General features: G+C 39.0%; 1 protein-coding gene across 1 annotated transcript in view; it reads right to left on the bottom strand.

Annotated features, from left to right (window-relative positions):
* nol6 (nucleolar protein 6 (RNA-associated)) overlaps window positions 1-25,210 on the bottom strand; it is a 109,570-nt gene that overhangs the window by 21,269 nt on the left and 63,091 nt on the right. The window contains exons 15-18 of the mRNA XM_043700311.1: window positions 22,785-22,860; window positions 11,258-11,395; window positions 3,553-3,670; window positions 1,353-1,507 (exon numbers count right to left, since the gene is read on the bottom strand). Of these exons, the coding sequence (XP_043556246.1) occupies window positions 1,353-1,507; window positions 3,553-3,670; window positions 11,258-11,395; window positions 22,785-22,860 (487 nt within the window). The remainder of the gene's footprint in view (window positions 1-1,352; window positions 1,508-3,552; window positions 3,671-11,257; window positions 11,396-22,784; window positions 22,861-25,210) is intronic.

Below are 25,210 nucleotides of genomic sequence, written 5' to 3'. Positions count from 1 at the left end.
ATATTTCCAAATCAGGCTGGTTTGGATAGGGACTTACTTACTGGTATTCCCAATATCTGCGGCCTTTGATTTTCTAAGTTTTTTTTAAGGTACTGCCAATTAAGGTCTTGCAAGTTACTACAATGCATTTTTCAGAGTATAAGGCATATATGGAGGCAAATAAATGTTAATTACCACCAATCTGGAGTTACTTCAAATTGAAGGCTCAAAGTAATTTTTTTCCCTCTTTACATGCTTGTCATTGAAGCCCTGCATATTAAGAGACAAAACTCTTGCAGAATGATTATTGGCTAAGGATGTCAATGAAGTACGATTTCTAAACACAATTTGTAATTAGTTTCTTCAGACAAGATTGACAGACTGTCTTAAGAAGAACGAAAGGTGACCTTATTGAAACACAAGTGGACTTGAGAGGATAGATGTGGATAGTTATTTCCTCCTTGTGGGAGAGTCTAGAATCAGAGGACATAACCTCAGTAAGAAGTCAGCCAGCTAAGACAGAGATGAGGAGGATGTTTTTCTCTCAGAGTTGGAGAATCTGTGGAGTTCTCAACAGCACAGAACTGTCAAATCTGTGTTCTAAGTACAATCAAAGTTGAGATAGTTTATAATTATTAAAGGGTTATGGGGAAAAAGCCGGAAACTGGAGTTAAGGATTATCAGATCAGCCAGAGCCTGCTTGGGACAGCACAGAACATTTCTGCAAGGATTTGTTTGCATCTGCTCAAAGAACATGATGTTGAATGGTGCAGCTGATTCAATGGGCTGAAGGACCTACTTTCGCCTCTGTCGTAAGGCTCCATTAGAAGTATCTTTTTTTTTTAAGAAGCCCTACAATATGGAAACAGGCCCTTCGGCCCAACAAGTCCACACCAACCCTCAGAAGAGCAACACACCCAGACCCATTCCCCGACCATATGTATTTACCCCTGACTAATGCACCTAACACTATGGGCAAATTAGCATGGCCAATTCACCTGACCAGCACATCTTTAGATTGTGGGAGGAAACCAAAGCACCCAGAGGAAACCCACTGCAAAGACATAAAAACATTCAGTCCTAAAGAAACAACAACTCAGATTGCTTATTAAAATCACTTAGCAGGAAGAATTACTTTCTCTAACTCTCCACTCTTAGCTTAAATTAACTGACAAAAAAAAGCCTCTCTCTTTCTGTGCCAAGTCTATACTTTCTGACTTTGGATGAACAGCTTCATTTTTTTAAACTAGCCTCTGTAACTTTCTTTCCTAACTTTTTGCAATGTTCTTATGCAATGTCAAAAGAGATTAGCAACAGATTAATAGTGTCTAGAACAATACAGGTTTATGTCTCACATTGATATTTTTAAGTACCTTATACACATCAACGTGAGTGGCTGAAGGATGGGAAGTAAGTTGATGCTGTTGTTGCAGAAGGTCAGCCAATCGTATGTGAAATGCTGCTTTGATACGTTTTATTGCATCTTTGTTTTGAGGCCATTTTCCACTTCCTTCCATGTGACAGATTACTAAATGACAAAGAAAGTGTACATTTTACAAATTTCTGGAAGATAGTTGCACACAGTTGGCTCCTTCAGTGTTGCACTATCTCTGGGCATTTTTTTTTTCAAAACAGCAATGCAGCATACAGGGAGACAATGAAACAACAACACTGAGTCAAATTCACACAAAACATTTTACTCAAAAGATAATTATCTATAAAATAGTTGCGGTCAGCTCATCAATACCCAATTAGTTTGGACTGACTAGCTACAAAATAAATGTAAAATCCAAGTTAATTTGAAAACATGTTTTATAGTCCCTCTTTAAAAATTGAAACCTTCTGGAAATTCTGACTTCTGACCTAAATAGAGAAATCTGGGTGGATTATGTTAAAAATGGCAAAATTGAGTCAAAATATAGCTCTCAGGGTGAAATAAGCAGGAAATTGGGCTGAGAACTTTGGTTAGAATTTAGACAAGGTCGTTAAACTGATGTCCATCTGCAGAAGAACTTTTTTAAAAATAGTCAAGAGAAGTTCCCATTTAATGTCACTGACAACTCTATTCAACCCAAGTCAAAAGAACCCATGAGTGTGGAGAAGTGAAATCAATTTGACTTAACATTGTGAGCTTGATTTCAGTGGCTACTGAAAAAAATTAGGCAGCAGACTGAAGAAGTTCTACTTTGGATCAAGGACAAAATACAAGTTCCATAACTGGTATTTGAACAAAAAGATGATGAATAGGCGAGAGAGAGAGAGAGCGAGCGAAACATACAGACTGAGACTGAGACAGAGACACACGGATTCACACAAAACTTTATGTTTCACATGACAAAATTATTACATTAAAAAAGTTACGCTCATCTCAGGACTACCCAATTAGTTAACTCATTAGCTACAAAAATTATCTATTTAATATCCCAATTAATTTGAAAACATATCCTACAAAGACTGAAACCTTCTGGAAATTCTGACTATGCTATATACTTACGATATTATTCATCTCCTTGTCATCCCCCATTTATAACATGCCTTTTGCTTGATATTTGTAAATATTTTTGAACCAAACTGTTCAGAGAGATGTTATGACACTGCTCTGGAGCAGGTGAGACTTGAACCTGGGTCTTCTGGCCCAGAGGCAATGACAAACCACTGTGCCACAAGAGTCCTTCTATGATGAAAGCTATGTACTTGACACAAGTATTATCATAATTTTTAAAACTTGAATTTCAAAATAGAGAGAGGTATCCCAACTGTTCTGGGAAAGATTTTCTTTTAAACAAAACAGATCAGAGTAACATTCTGGAATAATGATTTAAATTCAGCATTTGTCAGAAAGCAGGCAACTACAGATTTGAGATGGTCATGGAATTATTATATAATGTTAGTTCTACAATAGATAGGGCAAATATTCCAGGTTCAACATTCTAAATAATCTAGGATTGAGCAAATTTTGTTTTGAAACAGAGTTGAATTCAGAAGCAAGTTTAGTTGTCCTCATAGAAGGGATCGCAGGAACAAGTTATCTCAGCAGAAGGTTTTAGTTTTTAAAGCTCCTAAACCAGGAGAGTTGATTAGACACCTACTTGTTATTAGAACTGAGAAAATTCAGGCTCTCAGGCTTTGTTAAATGCCCATGCCAGCAGACTTCAAAAAGTGTCACTGAATTCTCTCCATAGTCCGAGGTAAAGAAACAACTCGCCAAAAAAAAGAATAAGTCTTAGCACCTCACCCACTGAATAGAAATCCTCCACTTATAACTGCCTTGTTGGCTAAATTAAGAATAATGGATGTTTATTTAAAACTGAGACTAAGATTCAAACACATCGTGGCTATTTTAGAGTAGAACATGCAGCCAAAATTTCTTGTACTGTGCCACTATCAAAATAAATTACTTGTAAGATCACTTTGAAGATCTGATAACCACTACAAACAAAGGGAGGTTTTGAAGTGCACAATACAGAAGGCAATTGGCAGAAAAGAAGCAAGTTGTGTATCAACCAGGTGAATCAACAGGACAGTCAAAGACCATTCAGATCAATAAAAAAAAATTTTTTTAAATCTCTTTACCTTTCAATGCTGGGACATATACACCGCATGGCTTTTGATTTGAAGGAAGCAGGCATTTGCTTTTCACATCCTTGATATAATAAGAGTAATCTGGTTTCACCGGCACTGGTGGAAAAACCTATAAAGAAAGAAATCAAATTATAAAAGCTGACAATGTAAAGAACTTATGAATTAAAAATGAATGCACAGAAGTAAATCATTTGCTTGATGTTAGCAAACCCTACAAACGGGATTAGTAAGTGAATATAACATTTTGACTTTGTTTTATTTTGATGTCGGGAGTCCATCAGTTTACAATGTTGTTTTCTCTCCTCTATCCCAGCTTCCAGACACATACAATAACAAGCAAAGGGCAATACATGGGGAGTTATCAAGACAAGTTTAATTTCAGCACATTAACTACGTTAGTAAAGCAGCAACAGCAACTTGTATTTATAAAGAGTTTTTAACGTCAAACATTCCAAAACATAATGCGATTGTGGGGATATTACAGCAAATAATAAAACGTTTGTTCGAGGAGGAAGACAGATTTTAACTGTTAACTTAAAGGGAAAAAAAAATGAGAGTTTGATGGCGAGGTTTAGAGAGGACATGTCACAGCTTGGAGCCTGAAACACTGCATACCAATGATGGAGTGATTAAAACCAGGATTCGCAAAATGTAGGAATGTGGATATTGCAGGGTAAGAGGAGGTTATACAGATATAGAACAGAGGGAAGTAGAATACAAGGATGAATATTTTAGAACTAAATTTTAACCAGTTTGCCTAACTAGACATCAACATAGCTTAGTGAAATGTAATTGGTGAGTGGGATTCTGTGAAAGTTAGGATGATCTCAGGTTTATGGAGACTAAAAAAAAGTCTAACTAAGAGAGCATTGGAATTGTCAAGCTGACTCGAAAAATTAGGGCTGAGGTTTACAGAAGATGGTCTAGAACAGATTTTCTTTTATTCTTTCATTGGATGTGGACATTGTCAACAAGGTCAGTATTGGTGACTTGTATCTAATTGTCCTTGACCAGGGAAGGACGGTAGATTTAATTTCCAAAAGGAGATTAGTGAACGAGATGGGATTTACAACAATTGACACTGGTTTCCCACCTATGATCAGACTAGCTGTTAAATTCAGATCTGCCATGGTAAGATACAAGTCAAATGTCCTCAGAGCATTAACCTGGTATTGTGTAATACTAGTCTAGTGACAATACCACTATGTCATTGCTTCTCCCACATTTATGAAAGCAGAAGTAAGCAAGCTTAATGAAACTGGAAGGACCACCTTGTATTGACCTAGACATTGGAAATAACAACAGCAAAAACAGCCCAGTCAAATCTTCAAAGTCCTCCTTACCAATATCTGGTGGGCTGGTGCCAAGAAATGAAGGAATGATCTCATTGACTGGTCAAACAACAGCCTGACATGGTCATACTCAAAGAATCATACCACACAGACAATGTCCCAGGCAAAGGCATCATCACCCCTGGATATGTTCTGCAGCACTAGCAGGGCAGGACTCACTGCCTAGGTCTTGCTGCACTTTGGTGGCACAGTAATATGCTATCGAGGGAGAGTTCCCTGGGGGGACCTCAATATTACAATGTACCATTCTCGGCTGATGACTCTATACTCCTGCAAGGCACTGAAGGTGGCAAGAGCACAAAATGTACTCTCGGTGGGGGATTTCAAAGTACATGATCAAGAGTGGCTCAGCAGCAGGACTACTGATCGAACTGATCGAGTTCTAAAGGATTTAGCTGCTGGACTGGTCTGCAGCAGGTGGCGAGGGAAAAATAAATGGAAAAAACATACTTGATCTCACCCTCACCAATCTGCTTTTTGGAGGTGCATTGGTCCATGACAGTATCAGTAAGAGTGACCACCACACAGTACTTTTGAGAGACTCCTCTTTCTATTGATAATACTTTACATCATGTTTTGTGACACTATTAAGGTGCCTAAATAGACCAGACCTCAAACAGATCTAGTAACTCAAGATTGCTCAGAAATGCATGTCCACCATCCACAAGGCACAATTCAAGAGTGTGATGAAATACTCTCCACTTGCCTGGATGAGTACAGGTCCAATAACACTCAAGAATCCTGACACCCTCCAGGATGAAGCAGCCACATGATTGAAGCATATCTACAAACATTGATCCCCTCCACCATGACTGCACTGTACGGACAGTGTGCACCATCAAGGCTCCTTCAATAGTACCTTCTAAACTCACAACCATTTCCATCTTGAAGGACAAGGGCAGCAGAAACATGTGACCACCACCCTCCTGCAAGATCCCTTCCAAGTGACTCATCATTCTGACTTGGGAAATATAATCGCTATTCCTTCTGTGCCACGGGATCAAAATCCTGGAATTCCCTTGCTAATGACATTGTGGGTCTACCCACAGCACACAGACTGCAGCAGTTCAAGGTAGGATGCTCACCACCAACTTCTCAAAAGGCAACCAGGGACAGGCAGCAATGCTGCATCCAGCCAACGATGCCCACATTCCATGAGCAAATAAAAAAAGATAGGTATGACAGACACATAATAGAGTCAAATTTACAGGAAAGACAACAAAGGCAGTAAAGTAGAATTGAGATAATGATCAGATCAGCCTTCATCTTATTGAAATGTGAATCAGATTTAAATGACATACTCCTGCTTCTACCTTAGCACTCTGTCAGTTCAGGGTTACGGACAGTCAGATTCTGGCCTCGATTTGAACTGAATGAAGCACCCAAAAATTGTGACGTCCAAGTTCATGTCAGAGGTTATTAATATTGCAGTGAATAATCCACCTCTTGACTCCACAAGTCAGGAATGGAACAGAATACACTCCACTTTCCTGAACGACTACAATTCAAACACTCAAGAAACTGGACACCCTCCATGACAAAATAGCTGCTTGTTTGGCATTACATCCATATTCAATACCTCCACCAACAATGCTCCGTAGGAATATGTGCATCATCTAAAAGATGCATGCAGCATTTCACCAAATCTCCTTGAACATCATCTTCAAAACCCACATAATTAATAGCATTGAGAACAAAATCAACAGGTGGATAGGAACTCCTCCACCACCTTGGTCTTGGTTTTGATCTTACCACTATTATTTTGGAGGAATTGTCTGCTTATCTGGGACTGCAGGTCAAAGAAGTAGTGTGACAAATTAAAGACAGTGACATTTCAAAAGGAATTCATTAAAGGAAAAAGCACAAAAACAGAGAAAAAGAAAGGAAAATTCCATAACATGAAACTCACCGGATTGTGCCTGCTGATTAATTCTGAAACCCATTTCCAAACACTGCCACATTTTACAGGTAACAATCACCATGGACACTGTTGCACCATTTGTTTTCAGTAACTACTGTCTACAAATATTAATTTGTGTTTTAAAAAGGTACATCTTAATGCCTTTGACTTTCTACTCCATGCATTTTTACAATTTATTGTTCTTTTATGGGAGGTGTGCAACACTGGCAATGCCCAGGATCTATTACTCATCCTAAATAGTTTAGTAAACTGAGTGCCTTGCTATAATAAAAACAAAGTGCTGGAAAAGTTCAGCAGCTCTGGCAGCATCTGTGAAGAGAGAAACAGAGCCCCATGACTCTTCTTCAGAAGCCAAAGAAAAGTCATAATGGACCCAAAATGTTAACTGTTTCTCTCTCCATAGATGCTGCCAAATGAGCTGAGTTTATCCAGCACCTTCTGTTTATATTCCCCAGAATGTTAGCCTGGGCTTACTAGTCTAGTAACACTACCATTATGCGAAAGCTTCTTCCCTTTTTCTCTGTCTTTCTTTTGCTGGTCTCTGTGCAACACACAATGTTCCAAACTTAATAGTTAGGTGAGTTACTTGCTGACAATTCTGCAACTGTGAGCAATAACATCTGTCAGATGACATTCTCTTCCACTGGCCTTTCTTGATATGCCAAAGTGCTTACTCCAGGTCTGAACTTGAGAGGAACAGTTCCAGGCAAACATCTTGTCATATCTTGAAACATGTTGATGAAATAAGCATTCTTTGGTCAATGTAACAGCATGACACACAATCAGTATTTGCCAAGTTGCTAATCTCAGTGGCCTCACTGCCAGATAAGCCAAAAACAGACAAAATTCCAACACGGAGATACCAAAGGGTCCTCAATCAGTCACATTCAGACTTTTCTGAATACTTTTGCTGAAGATGTCAATACAGCTCATTGATTGATCCTCAATTAGAGGAGATCAAGCAGGTTCTTCGGAGAGAAAAAAACGGTCAGAAATAGAGCCACAAGGAATTGGTGACAAATATTTGGCAATATTCAGTTAATGCCTTACAATTAATTACGTCTGTTGAAAAGATTGTGCACATGGTATAGTGTAGCATAAGAAAGAGTGCATTTGCATTTATAATGTACCTGTAAGCAGTACTTTAATGTATGCATAAAATTTCAATATCAAAGTAAGTAAAGAATTATTCATTGAAGCAGAATGTATGAAAAATTTGGATTGCTCTCTGATCATTTTTAAAAAATGACTGTGGTTTAAAATCTACACAATGTAAACATGAAAACAGATGCTGAGAGTTTTTAAGACTTTGTGGAGAAACAACCCAAGAAAGTTAAATTACTGTGGGAAAATTTGCAAGGATTAGCCTATAGATTCAGCAGCTGGTCTGCGCTACCTAAATTCCCAGAGTGCCCTCTATCGGGAAGAATGCTCAGTTGTGGTTATAAGGAATTCACAAATGTGTTCATTCATGCACCAAAATATTGCTATCTGAACAGAGATTAATCGTCAATTATGTTCTGTGAAAAGTAAGTTTTCTTTAAAATAATCAATAATCGCAGTCTGATTTTTTATATAGAACAGTCTCAACCTTTTTTGCACACATTTACAAATAAAAACTTATTTTCTCAGAAACTTCACCCATAAACCCATTTGAGGAATTAGTTCTTCATAACGAACCAACTACCGTCAAAATACAAATTCAAAGCAGCAGCAGCTCAGAGATTGTATTCAAATACGTATTTACATCTGAATGAAAATACCACTGACAGGGTGATCACAGGGTTTCTCTACAAAAAGACTCGTTTCTGTAATATTTAGCTAGGAAAGGATGCCACAAGTGCTTCTTGCGGAAATACAAGCCAGTAAATGTTGTTTGAGATCTGAAAGATTTTCAACCATGACTGAGACAATAATCAATGCAGGTAAGGGCAGAGGCTTCCAAAATTAAGTCCCAAGGCCATGTTTTTCTCATTTTGACATTCTGCACTCCAGCACCAGATTGATATATCTGGGTGGAAGAAAGTTGTAGAAGGATTTGCAATGCCTGACAATAGCCACAATGTCCACATTCTAGACTGTAATCCTACACTGCTTGCTGATCATTCAACACAGCTACACCTAAAGGCTGTGAAAACCCAGCGCCATCTCTTCCATCAGGAGTCAGTAAAGTATTGTCTACTTGGCTCAATCACCTCAAGACCAGTATGAATCAATACATTGCCCCTTTGCAGAAATGAGCAATGAATTCTGTTAAGAAAACTGCAGAAAGGCAATTCAAACAATGAAACATCTCCCAGAATAAGCTCTGGTAGTAAAGCTAAAAAGCCCTGAAGATCTGCTGAACAGCTGGTACCTGCATGGAACAGTAACATGGAAAGAAGAGGCTGCGTATAGTTCCTGATCTCAGCCAATATCCACATACGTATCAATTACAGCAAAGCAGCAAGTTCAGAACCCTGTTTGACTCTTCTCTGCCTTGGTGAGTCTAGATTCAAGAAATCGCAATCTCAGATCAGATAACAGCCATTTAGACATGGGATTAAGAGAAATGTCTACACTGAGAAAGGTTGCAAGAGTTCTCTACCCCAAAGAACCAAGGACACTCATTCATTAAATACATTCAAAATAGAAATCAATAAATGTTTGGGCACAAAGTGAAATCAATAGGGTTAGTGTGGAAAAGTAGAGTTGAAATAGAAGATCAGTTATGATTGCACTGAAGGGGAGAGAAGGTTCACAGGATTTAGTAAACTGTTCTAGCTCCTGTTTCTTAAGTTCTAATGAAGACCCTCAGCAATGTGGTTGACTCTTAAACACTTTCAGAAATGGCTCACAGAACCACTCAGTTCAAGCACAATTACGAGATGAAATTGGTGGAGCTACAGATAGTGAGGAATGTTGCCAAAGAATATAACAGGATTTGTATCAGTTAGTAAGTTAGGTGGAGAAATGGCAGGTGGAGTTTAATCTGGACAAGTGTGAGATAATATTTTGGCAAGTCGGGTGCAAGAGAAAAGTATACAGAAAATGGCAGGACCCTTAAGAGCACTGATAGAAAGAGGGACCTTGGGATGCAAGTGCATAGCTCCCTGAAAGTAGTAATGCAAGTGGATATGGTGGTATGAACCTATAAGGCAAGCTTGCCTTCATAGATAATATCTTTTATACTCAGTGCCCTTAAGTCATGTTACAGCTATGTAAGACTGGTTAGATCATATTTGGGGTATTGCACGCAGTTCTGGTCAACACACTATAGAATGCATGTGGGTTTTTTGTCGACGGCACAGAATAGTTTTACCAGGATGTTGCATGGATTAGCATATTAGCTATTAGGAGAGATTAGACAAACTTGGATTGTTTTCACTAAAACGTTAGAGGGGATAAGGAATGATCCATTAGAAATGTATAAAATTTTGAGAAACATGGGTCGGGTGGAGAGTACTAGGGGCCATAGGTTTAAGGGGAGAGAGAGAAAATTTAGAAGGAGATGTGCGACTCAAGCTTTTTTCTTTAAAACAGAGGGTGGTAGGTGTTTGGAATCTGCTGCCAGGAGAGGTGGTAAGAACAGATAGAATAGCAATGTTTAAGAGGTATTTAGACAGACAAATGAAGAGGCAGGGAAGAGATGTTTATGGACTACATACAGATTCAGTTCCACAGAATCCATACAGTGTGGAAGCAGGCCATTTAGTCCATCAAGTCCACATCAACCCTCCAAAGAGCATTCCACCCAGACCCATTCCTCTATCCTATCCCTGTCACCCTATGGCTAATCCAGCTAGCCTTCACATCCCTGGTCACTATGGGCAATTTAGTATGGCCAATCCACTTAACTTGCACATTTTGGACTGTGGGTTGTGACACTGTGAGACAATAGTGCTTTATTCCTGATGAAGGGCTTTTGCCCGAAACGTCGATTTTACTGCTCCTCGGATGCTGCCTGAACTGCTGTGCTCTTCCAGCACCACTGTCCAGAATCTGGTTTCCAGCATCTGCAGTCATTGTTTTTACCCAATAGTGCTAACCATTGAGCCATTTAGAATGGCATCATGATTGGCACAGGCATGGGGAGCTGAAGGACCTGTTCCTGTGCTGTATTATTCTATAACAACAAAAAGAAAAAGAAAATAAAACATTGAGGAACGTAACTCAAATCAAAATTTTAGGCTTCAGCCTTGTTTCTCATTCTCAAGAATCAGTGCTGCATAGCAGGAAGCACATGGGAACTGTACCAGAGTGGAACAGAATTTGACCAAGACCTCCTGGTTGCTTTGCACATAATAACCACAAGCAATAATCTAAAACTATGAACACTGCAGCAACTAGCTCGATGACATATGACCTTAGACTGGAAATTCCAGCACTGGTCAACTTAATACATTCTTCACAACATACTGAAATTTGCTAAATACCAACTTACTTCCGTGAATCGGAACACAGGGTGTATCCCTTGGACTGATGTGACATTCAAGGGAAGTCCATTGAGATTCCAAAGTTTGCGGCTCAGGTCATCGTATGACTGCACAACACTAATGTTCTTCTCCTCCGGCCCTGCAGACTGAAGTAGAAGGTGCAAACTTGGTGAATCTTACTGAATGCATCATGAATCAAAAGAAAATAATGTACTGTTATTAAATATGATGACTGATTCTTACTCATTCCTGTTTGTACTTTGTTACTTTAAAAAATATGTTGCTTTCAGAGCTGGATACGCTAATGAGCAAAAGACTTGTACGAAACCATGTGGGCAATTCAGCAGAAGCATTTGAGAAGCAAGTTGTGTACATAAACACAAACTATAGTTTGAACTGTTAAACAACCAGAGTGTGATTTGCCAAGTAAACTGAATCCACGCAACCTAATCTGTTTTAATTATCGATCACACAAGAAATAGAACACTGATAACCTTCAGAAAATCCTAAGAACTTGAAAGTGCATGGTAAAATAGGGTAGAATCAGCACAGCTTCATCAGGGGAGGTTATGCCCTGACAAATCTGTTAGAATCCTTTGAGAAGGTAACAAGTAAGTTAGACAAAAGAGAGCCAGTTGATGAGCTCGATTTGGATTTCCAGACAGAACTTGACAAGGTGTGGCACAGGAGGCTGCTTAATAAAACAGAAGTCCATGGTGCTAGGGGCAAGGCTGGATAGAGGATTGGTCGACTGGCAAAAGACAGAAAGTAGGCATAAAGTGATCTTTTCCAGGATGGCAGCCAGTGACTAATGTAGTTCCATAGGGGTCAGTGTTGGGACCACAATTATTCATGTTATACATTAAATGATCTGGATGAAGGAACTCAGGGCACTGTTGCAGAGTTTGCAGTTGACACAAAGCTAGGTAGAGAGACAGGCTGTGTAGAGTAAGTGGGAGGCTGCTGAAGGACTTGGACAGGCTAGGAGAGTGAGCAAAGAAATGGCAGATAGAATGCAATGGGAAAAGCGTAGTGTTATGCATTCTGGAATGAATTTTAGAGGTATAGACTACTTTCTTAACAGGGAAAGGCTTTGGAATTCTGAAGCACAGAATGTCTTAGGAGTCCTAGTTCAGGACTCTCTTAAGGTCAACATGCTGGTTCAGGTCACAGTAAGGAAGGTAAATGCAATGTTAGCATTCACTTTAAAAGAGCTCACAAACAAGAGGAGAAATGTATTGCTGAGGTTGCAGAAGGCTCTGGTTAGCTCGCATTTGGAATACTGTGAACAGTTTGGGGTCTCGTTTGAAAGGATGGATGTACTGGTGTTAGAGGGGGTCTAGAGAAGATTTACAAAATGATCCCTAGGCTTATCATATGAGAAGCAGTTCAGGACACTGGATTTAATGGAGCTTAGAAGGATAAGGGGGATCTCACTGAAACTTACTGAGAAGCCTGGATAGAGAGGATGAAGAGATGATGTTTCCACTAGTAGGAGAAATTAGGATTCAAGAGCACAGCCTCAGGGTGAACTGAGATAAGGAGGAAGTTCTTCAACCACTGGATGGTGACTCTCTGGAACTCATTGCTGCAGAGGGTTGTGAAGCCAAATAATTTAGTGTATTTAAGACAGAGATAGATAGGATCTTGATTTGATCCCCATACCAGAGTTACCCAGAGAAGGCAGGAGAATGGGGTTGAGAAACATAACTGCCATGACTGAATGGCTTAGCAGAGTGGATGGGATGAATAGCCTAATTCTGCTCCAATAAGGGTCAATCACAGCTATAGGAATACATGGTTTATATCTATCAGAAATTAAAAACAAAAAGATTCTAATAGCTTTTATACATACATAAAATGAAAATAACTTAGAAGCAAAGAAATTATTACAGTAGAATGAGGAAATGGCAGCAACATTGAATAAATAATTTGTGGATATATACAAAATAGAAGTTACAAGTCACATGCCAGAAATAAAGGGGGATAAAGGATTGCAGCAATTACCATTTGTTGTCAAAAATGTTGGGGAAAACTTAAGGAACTAAATTCCAATAAATCTCGAGGACGTGCTCACCTAGATCCGAGAGTTCAAAAGCAAAAGCCAGTAGCTGAAGAGATAGTGGATGCATTGGTTATGGTTTTCCATCCCAGCAGATTGGGATTAGCAAATACAAATACAACATTAGAATTCAAGAAAGGAAATAAAATAGGAAATACAGACCAGTTCGTGTGACATCAGTCATCAGCAAGTGCTGGAACCTGTGACGAAGTCAGTCTTGACAAAAAATTGAAGTATGATCCAAAATGTTAACATGATCTTCAAAAGTGAAATCACATTTAACAACTTTGTTTTTTAAAGCTGCATTTCGTGAATGGATAAAGACATACCAGTGGATGTTGTGTACGTGACTTTTTTCAAGGTCATAATATGCAAGGGTTCAAGGATTTGAAATAACATATGAGCATGGACATTGGATTGGTTAAAGACAGGCAGAAAGGAATAGGAATATATGGGCATTTTTGAGTTGGAAGGGTGCAATTAGTGGAATGCTGCAAGGATCAGTGCTGAAGCTTCAGTTATTTTCAATCTATATTAATGACTTAGATAAAGAACTAGAAGGCAGTGTACCTAATTTTATTGAGAATAGATCATTTGAGGGAATGCAAGTTGAGAAGAGACAAAAAAGCTGCAAAGAGATATAGGCAAGTTAAATAACTGGGCAACAAAGTGGAAAATTAAGCAAAATGTGGGCAAGTTGGAGGTTAGCTGCTTTCAGTTCTAATGAAGAGTCACACAACTTGAAACGTTAACCCTGTTTTCTCTCCACAGATGCTGCAAGACATGTTGAGTGCCTCCAGGAATGTGTGTTTTTGTGTGTTTAAGATTCTGAAGGGACTTGACAAGATGGCCATGGAGGTTGTTTCAACTGATTGGTAGATCTGGATTGTGAGGCAAGTCACAAGATAAAGTGTTGGTCATTTAAGTTTGAAAACACTAAACAGACATATGTTCATACACTGAAGTACTTTTTGGCATGGCAATTAAGGAATTTGCTTGCTCCTGGTCTCAAATTGGAATGTGCATGTGATAAATAACTTTAGTAACATTAAATTTCTGTGAAAAACATTAAAGTGCAGTTTTAATTTATTTTTCTCAGCAGCTATCTGTCTCAGGGTGCTTAGCCAATCAATTTCAACAGCATTGCCAAGAGCAATAGCTCCCATCAGTTCAGCCCTGCCACCTGGAGGAGGTTCCACTCACTACAAATTGAATAAAATACCATTCTTTCAAAATTCTCTTCAGTGCGCAGGTCAACAATAGATATTTATTTTGCACATTTAACATAATAAAATGATCTATGCCACCTCACAGGAGCATTATATTAAAGGACATGGCACCAAGGTACATAAGATGATGTTTTGTCAGATGACCAAAAGACAAATGGCCTGGTCAAAGAGAAAGCAGCCAATGCCTTCAGGATAGAATATTTAAGTGCACAAAAAAAAAACTTTTTTTTCCCCAATGTGCATGACATTATCTGCAACTACACTAACAATAAGACAGTAAACCTCTGATTTGTTTTGTCTCAATTCATTGGATAACTCAATGCATCTTCATTTTAAGCTAAATCAAAAATCTATTTTGTGTGTTTGCATGTGTGTCTGTGCATAGGGATTTGGAAAAGTAAACGGGGCGGTTTGCCAGATCAGGATGATACCTGACACATTCCTCGCACCAGGGAATCTTTTCAGGGGCAAGCTGGGAATAAGACAGGCCATCTGCTCCACGGAGGCAGACAATCATTGCTTCCAAAAATCACTGGATTATTGACAAGTACCACAGAATTTGTAAACTGCTAAATATTACATTCCTAGTCAAAAAAAGGGAGAAAGGCAAAATGTGAGTAACTATTGGCTGACTTGTCTAACATCCATTGTTGGAAAAGTATTGGAATCATTTATTAAGGAAACATTTGGAAAATCGTAATCTAATCAAGCAGAGTCAGCATGGCTTCATGAAAGGGAAATCATGTCTGACTAATTTATTAGAATTTTTCGAAGAAATCTTAACTAGAGTAGGTAGAGGGGAACCAGTAGATGTGTGTATTTAGACTTCCAGAACACACTTGTCAAGGTACCTCACAAAATGTTAAATTGTAAGATAAATGCTGGAGGTAATATATTGCCATGGACAGAGAATTAGCTCATAGTCAGGGAAGAGTGGGAAACACGGGTTCTTTTTCAGGTTCAAGAATTCTCTCCCTAATGGCATTGTTGATTAACCTACAGCACATGGGCTGCAATAGTTCACAAAGGCAGCTCATTATCACCTTCTCAAAGACAACTAGGGATAGGCAATTAATGCTGGCCATCCAGTGATACTTATGTTTCACAAATGAATGGCAAAAAAACAAAAAAGGGTTGACCAATGGGGTTCCACAGTGATAAGTGTCAGGATCACAACTGTTTCCAATATATCACTACAATGAAGGAAAGAAGCGAATGTTCCACAGCCAAATTTGCAGATGACGCAAAGGCAGGTTGCGAGATATAAACATTTTACAGAGAGATGTTAAAAGGATAAATAAGTAGGCAAGAAGTTGGCAAATGCATTTGTTCATTTTGCAAGTCAAAGAGAGTCATAGTCATACAGCATGGAAACGGACTCTTTGCCAACCAGGTTTCCTAAATTGAACTAGTCCCATTTGCTTGCATTTGGCCCATATCCCTCAAAGGCTTTCATACTCATGTATATTTCCAAATGTCTTTTCAATATGTAATTGTATCTGCCTCTACCACTTCCTTTGGCAGCTCATTCCACACATGCACCACTCTCTGCAAGAAAAAGTTGCCCCTCTGGTCCCTTTTACATCTTTTCCCTCTCGCCTTAAATCAATGCTCTCAAGGTTTGGACTCCACCACCTTAGGAAAAAAAACTTTGGCTATTCACCTTATCTATGCCTTTCATAATTTTATAAATCTCTATAAGGTCATCCCTCAGCCTCTGGTGCTCCACGGAAAAAAGAACAAAAGGCAGCACAGTGGTTCAGCAGTTAGCACTACTGTCTCACAGCACCAGGGACCCAGATTCAATTCCACCCTCAGGAAACTGTCTGTGTGAAGTTTGCATATTTTCCTCATGTCTACTTGGGTTTCCTCCGGGTGCTCCGCATTCCTCCCACAGTCCAAAGATGCGCAGGCTAGGCGAATTAGCCATGGGAAATGCTGGGTTATAGAGACAAGGTAGTGAGTAGGTTTGATTGGAATGGAGAAAACTGATGAAGCTGGAGTATACTTGAGCACAAAACACAAAGCTAGCATACACGTGCAGCAGGTAATTAGGAAGTCTAATGGAATTTTGGCCTTTATCTCAAGTGGGTTGGAGTATAAAAATAGAGAGTTCTTAATGCAACCGTACAAGGTACTGCTAAACCACATTTGAAATTCTTTTGAGCAGTTTTAGTCACCTTAAAGATTTCATTTCATTAAGGCAGTTCAGAAGAGGTTCACTAGGTTGAATCCCTGGTACAGAGGGATTGTCTGAGGAGTAAAAGCTAAGCAGGTTGGGACTTGACTCACGAGAGTTTAGAAGAATGATCTCATTGTAACATTTGGGGAGAGTCATACTGCATGGAAACAGATTACTCGGTCTAACTAGTCCACACCGACAATGTTCCCAAACTTAACTAGTCCTGCATTTGGCCCATATCCCTTCAAACCTTTCCTATTCATGTACTCATCCAAATGGGGGATTCAAATGCTAAATCCTGAACACATTAGATGACATTGGCAAAGAGCCTGTGGCATTACGACTGAAACACTGTGCTTTTGTGGTCTGTAAAGTGCGACAGAAATAAATTCAATCACAACCTTTAAAACAATATTGAATATTTTGTAGGGCTACAAGAGCTGGGGTTTGGAACTAATTAGCTTTGCCACTGATGTACAGATTCAGCTGTGTGAACCATCTAGCAGATGCAGTGCAGCAATTCACCAAGGATTCTTCAATAGCATCTTCCAAACCGGTGAATTTTAACTCCTAGTAGGACAAAGACAGCAGATGCATGGAAGCATCACCAGGCTTGGAAGTATATCGCCATTCCTTCTACATCATTAGGTCAAAATCTAGAAGTCCCTGCCTTACTGTACTATGAATGCATCTACACTCCACGAAGTACAGTTGTTCTAGTTGACAGTTTACCACTATCTTCCCACAGCAATTACGGATGGGCAATAAACACTGTGCAGCCAGCAACATCCACTTCCCACGAAACAATTCAAAAACATTATAGAGCTCCTCCAAAGAGCTAACATGGACATGATGCATGGAATAGCATCCTGCTGTGGGGCCTGAAACCTGTTATTAATTCTAAGATTACCAGGTTAGCTTTGATGCAGTCAAACAGAAAGGATCTATTATAGAACATTTGCTGCGAGTATGCAGATTTTCTTTTTTTTCTCTGCCGATAAGATAATGTTATTCAAATAAAGCTAGTTTTTAATGTGACAGCAGAATCAACATAAGGAAACAATTAACCGTCACTACAATTCACTAAGATTATGCTCCCAGCTGGACTTGCAAAAACAGCTGAACCAAGATATTTATTTGAAACAGTGTTTCAATCCAATCAACATTCATACATTCTAGCTGCAGGTGTGCAGAGGATGCTCTTAATTTTATTCTAATTTTTGAGGACATAGAGAAGATACAACTGGAAGCAGTTTGTGCATTTATCCAACTCTCTTTTCATTTGCTGCAATTGTGACAAAACCCTTGTTTACATCTTTCTCTGTATCATATTGGTTTCCGTGATTGACACAAGATCTTGTGTTCTCAGTCAGAGAAATTAAATTCTAATCCCAATGCAGTGGATAATTAGAGCAGTTGAGATGAACTGAAGACAGCAGTTGATGACTTTGTTGTACACAGACTCATGATAAACAGTAGGTGTTAGTGGGTGCAAGACTTTTAATGAGATAGAAGACAGGACAAAAGCCAAAAAAACTCATGGGCAAAGAAAATGGATAAACTGCAGAGAATCAAACAGCATATGCTTCAGAAATCTGCTGGAAAATGAAGTGTATCAAGTGGACCAAGTGTCTCTGGGGTAATGTGGTTAAGTGTGACCATAATAAGATTTATTTTATTAACGGGACAAAGCAAGAAACACCAATGTACAAACATTTATGTTGCGAGACATTAATTTCAATGCAATGAGGGGGGATCTAGCTAGGATAAAATGAAATTAGGGACCGACAGTACAAATTGTAATGAAACAATGGGTGATCTTTAAAGGAAGAGATGCTCAGGGACAGACTAGGTATATTCCATCAAGGGTACAAAGAGAGCAAAAAATTGAATTCCTTGAATGGGAGATAGAGATGATGATCAAAGAAAAAAAAGGACAGTGTATATTTTGCATCAGATGAATTCTTCAAGAGACTAGAATAGGATTGAAAGTTTGCTAAAGGAAGTGGGGGTGCCTATAGTGAAAGGACTTACTTTAATCTCTCAAATATCACTAAGTATGGAGGAGGTGCTAGAACAAAATGGAGGAGGTGGGGTAGAGCCTAATTGAATTTTAAAAATCTCGTTTAACAACAGAAAGCAATGAGTCATGGTGGATAGACTGGAAGATGGTAGATAATGGTCAAGTCAGTGTTAGGATCATTGCTTGTTTTTCAAAAACATATGGCTTAAATCTTGGAAATGACATCAGAAAAACTTTAAAACTGTGCCAATTACACTAAATCTTGAAAGAGTGGTAGTGAGGATGGTATAAGTCACCTGTAATAGGGCATTTATGGTTAACAGAATGAACAGATGAGTGGCAGATGAAATTTAACACAAAATAGTGCAAAATGATGCATTTTGGCAAAGGGATGGGGAGAGGCAATGTAGACCGAATGGAGTAATTCTAAAGCAAAGGAACCCATAAGTGCATTTGCAATCTCTGCAGATAGCAGGACATATTGCGAATGTGGTTCTCAAAATATATGGTATTATGGGTTTCATAAATACAAAGATTGAGTAGAAAAAAAAAGCACTTGAGTTATGCTGAATTTTTATAAAACACTGATCATGTTCCAACCAGAGCACTGTAACAATTCAAGTTTGAGAGGGTGCAGAGGAAGATAACAAAATAATTCCAGAGTTGGGGATGTTTTAGTTACAACATATTTTGGAAAAGCTGAGGTTGTTCTCCATGGAACAAAAAAAGATTGAGAGGGGAATTTGCTAGAGATGTATAAGGTTTTGACAGATTTAGCTTTGTATATAAAGAAAAAGTCTTCTCACTGGAGAGGGTGCAGAGGAAGATAACAAAATAATTCCAGAGTTGGGGATGTTTTAGTTACAACATATTTTGGAAAAGCTGAGGTTGTTCTCCATGGAACAAAAAAAATTGAGAGGGGAATTTGCTAGAGATGTATAAGGTTTTGACAGATTTAGGTATGTATATAAAGAAAAAGTCTTCTCACTGGCTGATATACAAGGACTGTAGGGCACAGAGATTTAAGATTTTGGGCAGGAGTTGCAGGAGGAATAAAAACAAGATTATTTTTTTAACCAGCAATGGTAAATGATCTGAAATTTGCTGCCCATGGTCAAACTGGAAAAAACAATTATTTCAAAAGGGAAGTGGATGGACATGTGATAAGGGGAGCTAAGCAGGGAAGTAGGACTGAATGGCATGAAGTAACAAATATATCATTGACTTCAATATGCCAGTTCAGCCTTCAATTGACAGAGCAAATTATTATTTCAGGAATAGGATCTCAATCCCAGAGTATGGTCATGGTTTACTGAACAGCAGTACCAAACAGCCCTGCATTACCAAATTTATCAGAAATTTGGGACAACCTAAAGCAAACACCTCAGAGGACTACAGAATTATCACCAGTATCCCCTAGAGAAAATCCTGGAAATGCAATGTCAAGAAACGCAGTCCTACAGCAGCATTCCGAAGGATCAGAACAATCTACCTATAATCAAGGCAGCAATCACTCAAAACCATCTCTCACAGCAGGACATGTTGTTTGTACGGCTGACACCAAAACTCCAAAGTAATTGCTGTACTTGGAGCTCGGGCCTGGAAAGAGACTCCTCAGAGGACAGTGGAAACAGTTTAAAGATGTCAATAAAACATCCCAGATATCAAATATCCCTGCCAACTAATTGGAACTCCTGGCTCCAGATTGACCAAAATGAAGAAAGCTTGTTCTGAAGGCCTTCAAGCACTTCAAGAGATCCTGTCAGAAACATACAAAGGCAAAAATCAATGTGTTGGAGGGTAGGCACAAACCTCCAAATATCCCATTTACTGAATCCTTCAAGAATTGGCTGCCACTCGTAATTATTTTTATATTCACTGAGGGGGATGTGATATTGCCAGCTGTTGGATGTTGCTGGCTAGATCAGCATTTATTGCCCATTCCTAAATGCTATCAAGAGGTGAGCTGCCTTCGTGAATCACTACAGTCCAATCCAAATTGTCACCAGGGAGAGAATTTCCAGGATTTGAGTCAGACACAAGTCAGGATGGTGAGTGGCTTGGAAGGAACTTGCTGGTGATGTTCCCACGTATCTGCTGCCCTTGTTCTTCTGAATGGTAGTGGTTATGGGTTTGGAAGGTGCTACCTAATAACTTAGGTGAATTTCTACAGTGCACCGTGTCGTGGGCGGCACGGTGGCACAGTGGTTAGCACTGCTGCCTCACAGCGCCAGAGACCCGGGTTCAATTCCCGACTCAGGCGACTGACTGTGTGGAGTTTGCACGTTCTCCCCGTGTCTGCGTGGGTTTCCTCCGGGTGCTCCGGTTTCCTCCCACAATCCAAAAATGTGCGGGTCAGGTGAATTGGCCATGCTAAATTGGTAAAAAGGAATCTAATCTAATCTAATCTAATCTAATCTTGTAGATAGTATACACCTCTGCTATTGAGCATCAGTGGTGTAAGGAGTGGGTGTTTGTAGATGTAGTTCCAGTCAAGTGGGCTGCTTTGTCCTGAATAATATCAAGATTCTTCCATGTTGAGAGCATTACATCACATCCTGACTTGTCCCTTCTAAATGATGGACAGGCTTTGGCGAGTCAGGAGGTGAATTGTTCACTGTAGGACTCAGCCTCTGATATGCTTTGATAACCACTGAATTTACATGGCTAATCTGATCAATGATAACCCCAGGAAGTTGACGGTGGAGGTTCAGTGATTGTAATATCACAATGTTAAGGGGTGATGGTTAGATTATCTTTTATTGGAGATGATTATTGCCTGACATTTAAAGATGCCAATAAAACATTCCAAATGTCAAATATCCCTGATGACTAATGGGAATTCCTGGCTCCAGACTGACCAAAATGAAGAAAGCTTGTTCTCAATGTTACTTACCACTTTTCAGCCCAAGCATGGACACTGTTCAAATCTTGCTACGTTTGGATATATGATTGAATGCCTGAGTGAACATTGAACATTGTGCACTCATCAGCGAACATGCCTACTCCTGATCTTATACTTTGATGAAGCAGATGAAGATGGTTGGGCCTAAGACCTTAACTGGACCCAACCATTGTGCAGCAGCATTATACTCAAACCATTCTATGCACTGTGGGACTATAAACATTTTCACTAAAATTGACAGTTAATAGCACAGAGGAAGTGATTCTGAGTAATCACTCAACCCAACAATTTAAGAGAAGTTAACAGTCATTTGGCTTTCTTTCATTTTGTTCATAATTAGGAAGAGCAAAGCTAACATTTATTACCCACTCCTAATTACCCTGCAAAAATGCTGTTGCACATCTTTCTTGAACTGCACGGATGGTATTTCAAAAAAAAAACAGTGTGGCTTGCTTGACCATTTCAATTTCAGTTTAAAGTGAATCATACTGGTGAAGCATTAGAGGCAAATAAGGGCTTCATCAGTTGAGAACAGCAAATTTACTTTCTTATAAAGGCATATTAAGTGAAACAGTTGCCTTTTTAATAATATTCCAACAGAAAAAAAGTGAACTTTAGCTATTGCCAGACGCTTTCTTGTAAAATAATTACATATTATGGAAGTGTCACAGATCATTGTTTGGTGTCTACACATAATTTCACTGATGCCAACAGTTCATCTCCATTCAAGTAGATATTTAAATTGTCACATTGGGCAGACCTAGTAGAATACCACTTTTAATCAATGACAAGAGGATTGTTGAATGGTTTGCATTTTTGAGAGTTCTGCCACATGGAACTGTGGCTGTCAAGTTCTCTCATTATGGAGCATTTATTATCCCTGCATTTTTTTCTGAGAATTATTTCAGAAATGCCAAACCTGGTTTTCAACAAAATAAATAACTTTGGCCCTGAAAAGAGATTGGGTCCATATTGGAAACAAAGTTTTCATATTTCATACTTCAAACAAGATAATGGTCATCTTACTGGACTACTAATTCAAAGAAAAACAACAAAATCCCATGCAAATACTCCCCCCGATCCACAGTCCTTGAGGGCAAGCACAGATTCATTACTATAAAACAATCTTCTTACCTCTTTATCTACCTCGATGACAGAGTCCAGTAAGCCTCCAACATAGCACAGTGCCGACTTTGGTAGATCCAAATGTCTAATTGGGATAGGAAAAATATAGGAAGAGCAGAGGGAAAACAAGGGTCAGTCAGTACTTATGAATTCATCTGCTCTACACCTGGTTCACATACAGTTCAAGTACTGAAAACTTCAGAATGGAAGTGAAAAATATGGGAAGAGAAATTAAAAAACATTAAAAATGGGAAAATATTAGTGTGGGCAAATAATTAAAAATAATGATAATAACCACTGCAACTTTCAAAAAGTGTTCCACCCCCCTCTGCCTCCTTCCAACTTTTCGAACAAGCAGAAGTCACACATTCAAATCAAACAAGCTAAATGAACATGATCATTGGTTATAATCAGCTTAGGAAAGGATGTGTACAAATGAAAATTTAATTTATAAAACATTCTTCACTCACCTACAGGTACAAATAAACAAATGTAAAAACATGATATCTAGGATACATTTTTAAATACTGCAATAATGATTGGAGGGTAGAAGCCTACATGGGAATCAAAATTCTTTTTGTGTTGAAGTCATGGTTTAGTGCACTGGTTTTGAGATTTTTGAAAGAATAAAGAAAAACATAAAAATGTATCCAATTGAAAGAACTACTTCCAACATTTATGGTTTACTCGTAATTTAACAAAAGACAAACAATGGATCAGTGCCCCAGTCTGAAGCTGGTTCATTCATCTAAAGTCAACTTCTGTCGCATGTGGACAGGGGCCTCCATCTGCTGCTACCACCATCTTCCCTGCTTCCTGTTCTTATATCAATTTACAATCCTCAATCCCACATCCCAATCCCAAGTAATAATTGAGCACCTTTGTGAATGGATCAGTTGGACTTGACTCAAATCATAATTTCTCACGGGTTGTTTCAATTATCTGTTATCCTAGGGAGAAAACATTCTCAATGTTTTACCCTGTTTTAGTTATGAACAGTTATACTTTTGGCCTCTAGTGCCAGTTCAATTTACTGAGATAGCTTATTGAGTCTTGCACATAACTTTCAATATTTGAACTCCTGCATCAAAGAACAAGAACAAAGAACAACACAGTACAGGAACAGGCCCTTCAGCCCTCCGAAAAAAACCTCTCTTCCACTCTATCCATGCCATTCATAAACTTAAAGTTTTACTAGGTCACTACTCAACCTCCTGCATTCCAGTGAAAACAAACCCAGTCTATTCAGCCTTTCTTCACAACTGAAATCCCCGATACCAGGCAACATTCTGGCAAACCTTTTCTGTACCCTCTCCAAAGCATCCACATCCTTCTGGTAGTGCAGTGGTCAAAACTGTATACGATATTCCAAATGTGGCTTAACAGAATTTCTGTAAAGCTACCCTTCTATAAACCTTACACTTCATGCCCCTTCCAATGAAGGCAAGCATGCCATAAGCATGTTTTACAACCTTACTAACCTGCGTTGCCACCTTCAGTGGTCTGTGGATCTGCACACTCTGATCCTTCTGCATATCAATACTCTTAAGGGTTCTGCCATTCACTGTATAATGCCCACTTGTACTTGACCTTCCAAAATGCATCACTTCATATTTGTCCAGATTAAACTACATTTGCCATTTTTCTGCCAATACTCCAATTGATCTACATCCTGCTGTATCCTCTGACAATTCTCCTCACTATCCATAACTCCACCAATCTTTGTCTTGTCTGCAAACCTAATTACACCAGTTAGGTTTTCCTCCAGATCATTTATGTAGATCACAAACAGCAGAGGTTCCCAATATTGATCAGTGTGGAATACCACTAGTCAAAGCCGTCCATTCAAAAAAACTATCCTTCCACTGCTACACTCTGCCTCCTATGACTAAAGTAGTTCTGTATCCATCTTGCCAGCTTACTTCTTACCATGTGATATCATACCTTTTGCATCAGACCCATGAGTGACCTCATCAAATGCTTTACTGAAGTTCATGTCAACAATATCAACTGCTTTTCCCTCAATCATTTTTGTTACCTCCTCAAAAAATTCAAGTTAGGGAGGCACGAGCTCCCCACACAAAATCATGCTGTTTATCACTAATAGATCCATTTGCTTCTACATGAGTAATGATCTTGTCCCCGAGAATCTTTTCCATTAATTTCCCTACCACCATGAGGCTTAGAGGCCTGTAATTTCCAGGATTATCCCTGCTACCCTTTTTAAACATTAACCAGTCTCCAGTTCTCTTGGACCTCAGCTGTGGCCAAAAAGGATACAAAGATGGATGTCAATGCTCCAGCAATTTATTCTCTTGCCTCTATCAATATTTTGGGATAGATTCCATCAGGACCCATGGACTTATCTACCTTGATACTTAAAGATGAACAACACCTCTTCCTTTTTAATGGCAACTAGTGTCATATTTCCTGTT

The sequence above is a fragment of the Chiloscyllium plagiosum genome, chromosome 1, assembly GCF_004010195.1.
Source record: "Chiloscyllium plagiosum isolate BGI_BamShark_2017 chromosome 1, ASM401019v2, whole genome shotgun sequence".
NCBI classification, from domain to species: Eukaryota; Metazoa; Chordata; class Chondrichthyes; order Orectolobiformes; family Hemiscylliidae; genus Chiloscyllium; species Chiloscyllium plagiosum.
The sequence above is the reverse complement of the archived record's forward strand: the minus strand, read 5'-3'. Positions and strand labels throughout refer to the sequence as shown.